General features: G+C 38.4%; 1 protein-coding gene across 1 annotated transcript in view; it reads right to left on the bottom strand.

Annotated features, from left to right (window-relative positions):
• LOC306997106 (uncharacterized protein) overlaps positions 1-6711 on the bottom strand; it is a 417445-nt gene extending 410734 nt beyond the window's left edge. The window contains exon 1 of the mRNA XM_079610199.1: positions 6493-6711. Within this exon, the coding sequence (XP_079466325.1) occupies positions 6493-6577 (85 nt within the window). The 5' untranslated portion in view covers positions 6578-6711. The remainder of the gene's footprint in view (positions 1-6492) is intronic.
• Between the last annotated feature and the right edge of the window lie 5345 nt (positions 6712-12056).

Below are 12056 nucleotides of genomic sequence, written 5' to 3' on the forward strand. Positions count from 1 at the left end.
AAAATGATAAAATTCAGGGAATTGTTTCATATTGTAAAGCCGGCTGAATTCGAACCGATGAGGGCAGTCGGTCAGCGGGGAAGGTCTTTGCATGTTACTGTCTTTCCTTTTAAGCAACAAAACAAGATTAAATGGAACACAATTCTCATATTCTCCATAAATGAAAGGGTTTTAATGATATCTGGGAATCATTAAAACATGAACGAACATGTAAAGTGCTTTGGTGGCCATTGGGTCTGTGAAAGCGCTATATAAATACAGTCCATTTACCATTTACTATTTATTTGGGAAAAACAAGTCTCAGAGTCAGTCAGAATAAAATCAAACGTTTACGATTTATTGACTAGGTCATGAAGTAATAGTTCAAAGTCCAATTCAAAAGGATAAAATCATCAGTTAAGCATATCATAACAATAATTCAGAAATCACAGAATTTGTAGAAATTATTATCTGTCAACAAAATTACATACATCGCTTGTGTGGGCAGTCAACCTACAGACTCCCAGAACCTTCTGCCCCTTTCCTTATAAACCCAGAAATCCACCAAATGGTGGTGTCTGTCATTATAATTAGATTTCAGACCCCTTTTGAGGGGTCCATTAAATCCGACTGACAACTATATATGGGCATCATATTATGACACCAAACGAAGGATTTCAACATGTCTTCTTAAAAGCGAATGAAAAACAAAAATGTATCATTATCAGATAATATTTTATTATCAGAAGTTCATTCAAAACGCCACATTTTATTTTCAAGCGTACATAGGTGTATCAGGTCCTAAAAAAAAGGAAGCTTGGCAGAAATTACAGATGCAGTTAATGGAGTTTCATCTGTTAATTGAACAGTCCCAGAAATTAAAAGAAAATGGTTCGACATGAAGCTTGACTGCAAAAAAACGAATTAATTCACTTCGAAAAAATATAGCCCAGCCCTATTGAAAGCAATTCATTATTTGATTAAAATGTTCCGTTTGTAGATGCTATCACTGGCTCTCATAATAAAAGTTTAAAGAAAAAACGAATGTAATTACTATATATCATATTTTTGCTGTGTAAATATGTACCCGGTTAAGGTGAATTAAAATGCAGCCTTATTAATGAGCAAAACGTTCGGATGTTAAACGCACTATTTACGCGTGGCTGGGAGCAGGTGTAGATTTCTTTCGTACCAACTAACATATGGAAAATACGAACATTTTAATGAATCCGAAAATTGACGCCAGAACCACTTTACACACGATTTACACAAAAATTAGTTCTGCTCGTGTTTCATGAATGAGACCCACTGAGTGCAGAACTACGACTTTTCTCTAGTATGAACTCGCTTGTGTGATTTTAGGTTTCCAGACTGTAGGCCGTGGGCCGGACCCCGAAATTGTGAATTTCACAGATCCCTGCCAAGGAACTAAGTGATTTGTTTACAGATGGAATGTAAAAATTCTTATAAGTAGTGTAATCATTGTTTCCAACGTTGATGTGTGCACATTTTATGAAGATATCGATTTAAACTCTTACATTTTTAAACGGGCAAATTTGTAGAACTACTAAATCGTAGCGCCAGAAAAAGTAAACAAATCACCCGTCTCCTTGACAACCTGTCACGTCTCCCTGACAACCAACATATTTGATACAGTAAATTTGCTCTCTTTATAACGAAATCCTGCGATTTAAATAGTCTTTATATACTTTTTGTCTACACGAGCTATACTATACATTGTGCACTTACCGTCAGAAGATCTCTAAGGTTATTGATCACCCGTGACATACATAGAAATTTACATAGACCGCATAACAACAAAGCGGGACGCGATTGACAGCCGGTGTGCGACAATATGAAGTGCTGTATACATGTTGCTTCTAGGGCAAAAAGCCCAATAACCTTATTTTCTCAAACAAGTTGGGCATCATTTGTTCAGTGTGCCCAGAAATGGGTTAACCTCAACACTGCTGAGAGTTTAATAGCTGAAAAAGACACCGCAACATTCAATTTAACAGAAACCTGGAGAGCCCAAGATGTGCCAGTTAATGTGGGCTTCCATAGGGAATGCTACATGCTCTTCACCAATAAAGATCACATTGCAAGAGCATGTAGGAGGAGAGAAATGGCAGCCAAAGACACTGAAGGTATGTATCAAATCCATAAATTCTGCAAATTTTCTATTAAAATAATTGTGTATTGATCATGTAACTTTGGCTATGTATGTGTGTATTGTAGTTAGTTTAAGAAAGTATGTTAAATAAACCTCACACTACCAGTGAATATTAACTACACAAAGTGATTTTTTATTCATGTATATTTTTGAACACTTTATCTTAAAAAAATTATTGAAAAGCTGGAGATTTAACAAGGCCAAAAAGCATATTCAATATAAGATTACAGTGAATAGTGTAAGGTTGACAATGAATTGAACACAAAAGTCATTTTTTTAAAGGAATGTTTTATTTGAAACAAAGACATTACATGGTATTCTTACAAATCTAAACAGTGAGATTACTAGATTAAAAGTAACCACCTTTGATAAACACATTCTTTGTCATATTTGTCTACCTGACAATTCATCCTATTCATACTGGAATATATACCAAAATATTTTCTATTCCTCTGTTCTACAGGAGAAGTTTGCAAAGCCTGCCAGGCATACCTCCCCCAATGCAGCATGGATGGAGGATCGAGGGGGAATTCTATGCAGTTCATTGGATGACATTTCCACCAGCACCAAAAAGTGTCTTGGAGCTTGTGCATTGCCAGTGCAAAGCATTACAATGTGTGGGGGAACTGCACATGTAGAAAGCACCAGCTACCATGCACAGACATGTGTCTATTGGTGCTTTTCCGCTGCATGGTACGGCTCGGTTCAGCTCGGAGCGGTTCGGCTCGGAGCGGTTCGGCTCGCTTCACTTTTCCACTGCGTGGTACGACTCGACTCGGTACGGCACGGTTCGGTTCGCTTTAGCTCGGTTGCTTTTCCACTGCAGTTAGTACCGCTTCAAAGTGGGTGGAACTGATCGTTAATAGTTGCCGCCTCTACTGGCTCGGTAGTCACTTTTTATTTTTTTTAAGTTTGTAGGTCCGGTGGTAGCCGTGTGCGGCTAAGAGCTGTGCTACTTCTTGGAACACTTTTTCATTCCGTGTTGCCCCATCCAGCTCTCGCTGGATCCGCTCCTCGTCCACTGACCACGATTCAGCCATTTCTTGTTTGATTTTTTTTTTACCTCTTTTGTCAACTAAATACTCTAAAAACAGGTGCTACCGCGTTGGCTGTTGTCTGGCTATTTACATCTAGCGGGTTTAGTGTCTCGTGTCGCAAATACAATGCGACACGAGACGAAATACAATGCAGAAGTGACGATTCTGTCTGACCAATCAGTGATCTGCAGTGTTTTCACGTCACATTTAGTTTCGGTATGGTACGCTTGGAACCTCAACAGAGGTGGTACCATTTAAAGCGAGCCGAAGCGAGCCGTTCCGTACCGTACCATGCAGTGGAAATGCGCCAAAGCGTGCTGTGCCGTACCGAGCCGTACCGTACCATGCAGTGGAAAAGCGCCAAAGCGTGCTGTGCCGTACCGAGCCGTACCGTACCATGCAGTGGAAAAGCGCCAAAGCGTGCTGTGCCGTACCGTGCCGTACCGTACCATGCAGTGGAAATGCGCCAAAGCGTGCTGTGCCGTACCGAGCCGTACCGTACCATGCAGTGGAAAAGCGCCAAAGCGTGCCGTGCCGTACCATGCAGTGGAAATGCGCCAAAGCGTGCTGTGCCGTACCGAACCGAGCCGTACCATGCAGTGGAAAAGCGCCATATGTAGGAACTGCACCAACGCTGTCTAAGGATGAAAAACACAACATTGTGAGCGTGCAGCCATGGCCTGAGTACATCTTTAAATAACATGACACTAATAAAAGTTAATCTGGTTCAAGTTCGTTTTTGTCTGGTGTTGTAAATTCACTAAATAGCCCTAGTTAGCCGTTGATAATCTAACTCAGGGGTTTTCAAAGTGTGTGGCGGCCCTCCAAACAGTTTCAGGGGAGGATCAATGGAAGTGAAACTATTACATTACTTGCATTAGTTATCAAAAGGAGATCACACAGAAAAGCCCACATGTGTGAGAGTTCAGATACAGTAGTTTTGGGAACTGTTTTCCCCTCATCAGGCTGAAACTAATAAATGCCTTAGGACAGACCTTTGTTTATAACTGTTTGGTGCAGTAAGAAGTTATGTTCAGCAATATTAGGCTATTTTGGCTCAAATGTTGAGTGCCTATGGGATAAAAAATATATAATTATGATCCCAAAGGCATCCAGGAATTGAGCGAAACTTACCAAGTAAACTAAAAATGTGGTGGGGGGCACGTCGTTTCCCACGCTTTGTTTGAAGGCACGCAGTCTCAGACTTTGAAAACCCCTTATCTAATGTTTGCCTTAATATAACATTAGCCAACTATACAAAATAAATCCAACCTGGACGTTGCCTCATGGAGATACCGTTAATACGTTGCCTACTTCACCCAAGTGAGGTGTTCCAAGAGCGTCTGCCTTCTGCCCTTCAGATGTCGGCTTCACCATCAGGAGAGGAAACGCATGCAAAATATACAAAATACAATGTGCGATTAGACAGGAATCAGGAGATAACGTAAGCTAACTATATAACCGTGTGTGTTTTAGACATCTCCCTGCCCCAACATAGCTGATTCAAATTGTCAACTCATTATGAACTATGGAAGCGGTTTATATCATCTGTGTTGGAGCAGGGAGATGTCTAAAGCAGGCAGGACAACGTGTATCGTGTAACTTACTCCTGGAGATGTTTGGGAAATACTCTCGCAGTACATAAGCTTCACTTCAAATAAGATAAATTCATATAACTGTTAGCTAGTTACACGGAAGGGGCTGAACGATGGAAAAAAACTTAAAAACTTTCTTCTTCTGGATGAAAAAAAAAAAAAACTTCAGCGTCATAGTCAACATTTTAAGACAAATGCAAATAAACCCTTGATAAACTCTTTACAACACACAGTTAAATAAATAATTAGCTTGCGGTATCCACAGAAAAAAAAAGCTGATCCTACCATACAAAGTTACTTCAGGTGCTAACACTAGCCAACTTACGTTACCGTATACTACATTTAAAACGACAAATAACTTAGCATTACCCACGTGTGTAGCATTCGGCGAACATATGCCAAGACCAATGCATTCAGACTTTTTACAATGTTTCGGATAATGCTAGTGCTAATCAGTTACCTACCGTTTCCACGATGTGTGGTGCAACCGTACATTGTAGCCAAAAAACGGAGGACTCGCCACTGACCGGCCGCCGCGCCCGCGAGTTCAGTTCACATCCGGGTCTTCGGGCACCGGTTCAAATAATGACGTGATTGGTCAACTCAAGTTGACAAGGTAACAACACGAGCTTTGATTGGTTCTTACTCCGGCTAACATTTTGTGGTTAGCTAGCGAGATTATATCTACGTTATATTTTTAATGTGCAACAATTGACGTTGGAAACAAGCAGTAATGTGCTCAACAACAATTTATAAAGCCAGTTATAAAAAATTAACCAGTTCCCTGGAGGAGATCTATCAAATCGAAAACTAAAGGAGAAAAACAGACTTGGCCCACTGCCTACTGAGTGAAACTCTTGTCACAATATGAGCACTTGTAAGGTTTTTCTCCAGTATGAATTCTTTGGTGCCGTTTCAGATGATACTCTCTAGTAAAGCTCTTCCCACAGTCAAAGCACATATAATCTCTCATTTCATCATGTGTTTTCTGGTGCTCTTTAAAATTATCCAGTCGTGAAAAACTCTTTCCACAGAGAGAACACACATAAGGCTTCTCGTCTGAATGAACTTTCAAGTGTACTTTTAGATGTGATGATGAAATAAAATGTTTACCACACTGATCACAGCTAAAAGTTTTTTCTCCAGAGTGACGGAGCAGATGATACTTGAGTGTGGATGAAGTTCTGAAACTCTCTCCACACTGAGTGCATGTATACGGTTTCTCTCCAGTGTGAATTCTCATGTGTTTGTTAAGGTCTCCATTATGTGTGAAACTCTTTCCACACTGAGTGCATGTACACGGTTTCTCTCCAGTGTGAATTCTCATGTGTCTGTTAAGGGTTCCTTTCTCTGTGAAACTCCTGAGTGCAGGTGTGCGTCTTTTTGGCTTTTGTTCTCTGAATAGTAAAGTTACGATGTTCCTCCTTGACTTCATTCAGTTCTTGTGTTTTCTCTTTCACTCTCACCTGGTCTAAAAGAATCAGTTCAAGAGAATCCTTATTTAATAGCAGAAAGCAACAGAGATCAGATCTTTCACTTTTTGTTCTGTCATTCACTTGTTAATATACTAAACATATGTTTGAAAACGACTATATACACGGTTATGATCATTTAGATGTATTTCTCTATAATTTATCATCCATATACTGCTTATTAATTCACATCTACCAAAGCAATCAACAATGAAGAATCAAGAATGGACACCAACCTATTTGTTCCTCAGTATCTTCATGTTTTATTCTGGATGGTTCTGGATCACTCATGTCTTCAATCTCCTCTTTAATAAACTCCATCTTTAACAGTCACACAGATTTCAGCTGCTACTCCTGGAGTTTGTCCTTCTCTTGTAGGATGATGGGAATATTCCCAGTATTTATTGGTGAATTGTTGTGGGAGGAGCTTCACTGCAGGTGTGAACTGTGATCACTGTGTTATTACCCAATCTGCATTTAATAAGTACAGAGCCATCATGTTTAACTGCTGCTGAAAAGCCTCTTTGTCTCCAAAAGTTCCCTGTTTTCAGCTCATTCATTATGGTGATGTCTGAGATCTTCTGTAAATTGGCACATTAAGCTCATTTTATTGGTGTCAAGAGTCTAAAACAATATCATCACGTTTAAAATTTCACTTCAGTTCTTGCCTTTGCTCTTTCACTCCCATCAGGTCTGAAACATTAAACCATATTAAGTTGTTAGAATGAGTTCAAGGAGGATAAATGTGAATTTTCAAGTGAACCTAAATTAACCACATCTGCAGTTTATTAACAGAGGACAGACAATAAACACACACACCTTCAGATTCACTGTCTTTCAGCTGAAGATGCATGAGAAAATACACATTAATTACCGTCCTCTCTAACAATAACTGCAATTCAACTAATAAAGGGTTTTCACAACATGTCATCAATCCGGAAGTCAAACATTTTCGTTGAACTGAACAGACTCGCAAATTCGGCTGATTATTGCTGCTGAAAAATGTTTGTGTTTTGGTCTTTACTCATCGGTCGCACCGGGAAAAACATTTGGAGCTCTATAGACTGCCAAAAGTTAAAGAGAAGAGTGCGAAAAACTGAGGAAAGAAGGCGATTGTGGTTGAGAGAGGCACAGCATCAGCCATAGGGCTGAACGATTAATTGCATTTGCGATAATATCGCGATATGATGAAACACAATTTTGTAACCGCAAAAGCTGCGATTACACTCTGGTCACGTGACACGCGATAGTAAAGTAGTCTGCACTGCAGATGAAGCATCAACTTGGCACGCTACGCATATAGGCCTGGCATAGGCTACAGGAAAGAACAGTTGTTTAATTTATGTGATTGTGTTATAGATTCTCTTCAACAATTCTGTATGGATTCAGATAATTTCAGAATCGAGTCTGAGCTTATTTTTAAACACAGATGCGTGATGACGCTGCGCGTGCTTTATACACAACCATATTCTGCTGGCTTCTAATTCCTCTGTCACTCACACACACCTTCCGAAAAAAAAAATCTTTCATACAGTTCGGAAAAGTTTAAGCGAATTGGACATTCGCGGGCTTCATTGCACTAGATCATGGCACTAGATATGCGCTGCGAAATATGCACGCTTTGCTTGATGTTACTCTAGTAGTGCGCTGTCTCGCCGGTATTTTCCTTACAAATGCTCTATAAAGGCATCATATGTATTTTGGAATGCAGTTGGCTTATATATTAAAAATAAAAATATGAAAACCCATTGACAGAAGCTGCTTTCAATTTCAAATACTCACGCCCGCTTTGTGAAGAGCGCTCTCACATGCGGCTGTGAGCGACTCTGTCTACGTGGTTTAATGTACTTGCATCTTTATGACGCAAAATGAAGGGTTGACTATGGCTAAAATGTTGACGTAAAGTAGTTCACTATGGCTACATTCACACTGTCAGTCCAAATCCGAATAATTTTGTATCCGATTGGAATCTGATCTAAAATGATGTCCACACTGTGTATCGCAACTGTTCAGATTCGATTTGTGTGTCCATGCAGCTCTTTCGTTTTCCGGAATATCTGCAGTGGTTTCTATGGCAATGAAGTTAGGTTGATGGAGGGGTTTGCATTTGCAATAGAGATGTTGTCTTATTTAAATTTTACAACATGGAAATGTGGAGCCGCCGCGCTGGACTACTGTGTCTTGAGCCTGCGGCAGAACTGTCGGAGTGGCACCGCTTTTTTTCCACGCTCTTGTCTCCGCCGGTTTCAAAAAAAAAAAATTTCTGCTCGTCCGGCACTTTGCAACAACACAGCCTTGTTTCGGCAGCGACTTTAAGCATGTTTCCTATAACAACGTCTGACGTTCCCATTTTACGTGACGTGAGAAAGTCACATAAACCACGCGAAATCCGATCAGTTCAGACTGAAGCGGATTTCCTGATATGGATGTAGCTTGAAACGGATTTCATGTGATATTTTTGCTGTTCACGTTAGCTAATTCTAATCAGATTTCAATCGGATATGAACAAAAATTGGATTTGGACTGACAGTACGAACTATGTTTGGGATAAAAAATAGAAGGAAGAATTGTCAGGTCGTCAGTCCATGACTAAGAAGCTAGCTCATTCGGATCTTTACCACATATTAACTTTAGTTAACTTACTAAGTCCTTCTCTATATGTTTTATCAGCTTCCACATGTTTTTTTTCCGTGGTTCAGACATCATAAATTAGTGTAACAATGTGTTCAGTAGTACATAAACAGTGCAATCCATGCTGTTGTTTACATCCTTGAATCCTTTTTTATTGCCTGTGTGTGAAGGGATTGTAATCTCACAATAAAATGATCCACTTGACGGGTTTTGCTATTACCTCTGAAAGCAAGTATTCCTATTTCTATGTGGTCGGAAGGTCGAAGGACTAGCTTACTAGCTGAGATAGCTAGACTAATTTTACAACATAAACACACTCAATTTAAATCAACAACACTCAATCTTATGTTTTGGTAAATACTCTATTTAAACAGGTTTTATTCATTTGCACTTAAATGTCTGAAAACACAGGATGCTGTCAGTACACGCAGTAACTGAAGGCAGTGGGCTAGAAAATACAGTTCAGATCAAATATGACATTTTTAGTCTAGCTTTGAACTGACAGAGTGTGTCTGCTTTCCGGACAATGGTAGGAAGTGTAAGGAGGGATAATGCGTGTATGTCTTTTCAGCGCTCCAGTGAAGTTCACTTAATGTCTTAGAATTTAGTTTCAATATTACTACGCCTAATATGACACCAATTTTGAATGATACTCAAATTTAGATCGTGTTTCTTCTTGGAAAATAATCATAAATATTGATTATGAGTTCATTTAAATCTTTGATTATTCTGGACATCTCATATTTTCAAATATTCGTTCATTAAATGGTGTTGCTTTGAGACGTCACGTCGTGAATGTGCGCTCACTATCAAAATCTAGCCAGTCCTGAAATAGTCAGAGGGTGCAGTGCAACTGTAACTATTAACTATTAACTATTAAGCGGCCGCTCACTGCTGACCCGTAGGTGTAATTTTTTGTAATAGTTGCGAGCGTACAACGTGCTAAGTCAGGGATAGTCAGAAATCGGAAGGTCTAATGATGTGACCCATGCTCCATTCATTAGTGCCTTAGGTGTGATTTATCCTGGACAGAGATTTACGGAAAACTACTAGAAACTATGATTTCAGAAAAATGCGGAATAAATCAAGGTTAACATTTATTTTTGTCAGGTAAAAATGTATCGTGCCAATTACACAAGTAAATGATTAAAAGCCAATTCAGAAATACTAAATGCATGACATCAATTACTCAAAGATAATTCTAAAAGTAAGCTGGCTATTAGTTTATATTGTTTACATATATTGTTAGATATCATAAGAGCTACCATAATATGTGAGCAATATGCGCAGGGGCGTCGACGATCCAACACCATGATGAATAGTAAGTGGTTCACACCTGAGAAGACAATGCCCCCCGCATAATGACCCCGCATAATGAGCCATTCAGGTGTGTCACAAGAAGGAATGTGAGGACAATATATATAAATATAAAATCCAAATATAAATTAAAGTCAAAAGCACATTTTTAGTACATAGTCATACCTGGAAACCAATCCTGTTCAAATATGCTATATGAGCCATTCTAAGTTCAAAGTTAGATTTGGAAACTTTTTTTTTTTATATACATGCAAATTGTATAATATCCAAGGTAAACATTTCTAGTAACTGTATTTTCAGAAAGTTTTGGAATACATCCTTTGCCCAAATGTGTCACTAATAAAAAAAACAATAAATAATTTAATGAGAAGGCTTATATTGACCTATAAAGATTATTTTACATCTACCTTGTAAATATATTTTTGCTATTTTATTAAAAAGTGCTCACATGTAAATCAACAACAATTACAATTTTAACAATATTTCAAGTGTAATCTTTCTTTTTTTAAAGTATCATACATATTTCAAAGTTAAGGATTCATTAGTTTGATATAGCCTAACGTAACATTGGAAAAAACACTATAACATCTTAGTTTATGAGTTTATTTTTGACAAAACATACTATATATTTAACATATGAGCAGAAACTGGCTAACAAAAGCTTATTTGATGTCTATTTTACAGCAAAAACTTTATAGTCTATCCACAACTAGTAACGTTAGCAACAGCGCGCATATATGCCGTTCATTCATCACACACACAAACGCGATTCATATTTAAACAGTCTTTTTGCGGTTTACAGACACTATTCCATATCGCGATTACAACAAAGCATATAAGAATAAAAAACTTACTACTAATCCTAGTAATAATAACTAGGATCAATAATAATCACTGCAAAGCTAAACACAGGTTGCATTGATACACGTTTTCCCATTACCATCAGTTACACTGTGATGAAGGTGAATTTTGTGTAAGATTCATAACATATACAGTGTTTTGCATGTAAGAGCGTCCACGGTGAAAGCACTGTTGCTCTGACACTCTAACACTCCGGAGACAAGTACCGCATCGTCGGCTCAAGGACAGGTCCTTTTCTTGTGTTTGCCTTCGCTGACTGTATATGCAGGTCCTGGGAGTTTTTACTGCTCTTTCTCTGTATGTTTGTTTTGTGATAGATGTTCATGTGTCACTTGGTTGCCCTGCTAACAATCAGGAACTAATCAACAAGAAAAACAAAGGACTACAAAACATGCCATGAAACAGGAAATGACAAAAGTCCACATAAGACCGGTATCATGAAAGTGTGAAGGCTTGATAAATGTTTGAAACTCTTCTCACACTCACTCTAAAAACTTTTATTATGGTTTTCTCAATTTTTTTGGTGAAACATTTTTTCAAACTTAAAAATATTGAATTAATTTTTAAAGCAATGAAATAAATTACATATACCATATAAACTTGAGTAACTTTAAGTACAAAAATTACGTAGATCTGAGTAACTGCATTTGGTACATTAACAAATAAAATTGAGTATCCTTTGGTGCCGTTTGAGTTGGGTAAATGTAAAGCTCTTCCCACAGTCACAACACACATGATCTCTCACTTCATTATGTGTTTTCTGGTGCCGTTTAAAACTGTTCAGTCGTGAAAAACTCTTTCCACAGAGAGAACACACATAAGGCTTCTCGTCTGAATGAACTTTCAGGTGTTGTTTTAGATCTGATGACCAAATGAACTTTGTCCCACACTGATCACAGTTGAATGGTTTCTCTAAAGTGAATGCGCAGATGTTGTCTCAAACCTCTTGAATCTCTGAAACTTTTCTCACACTCAGTACAGTAGTATGTCT

Source organism: Phoxinus phoxinus, assembly GCF_949152265.1.
Source record: "Phoxinus phoxinus genome assembly, chromosome: 4".
NCBI classification, from domain to species: Eukaryota; Metazoa; Chordata; class Actinopteri; order Cypriniformes; family Leuciscidae; genus Phoxinus; species Phoxinus phoxinus.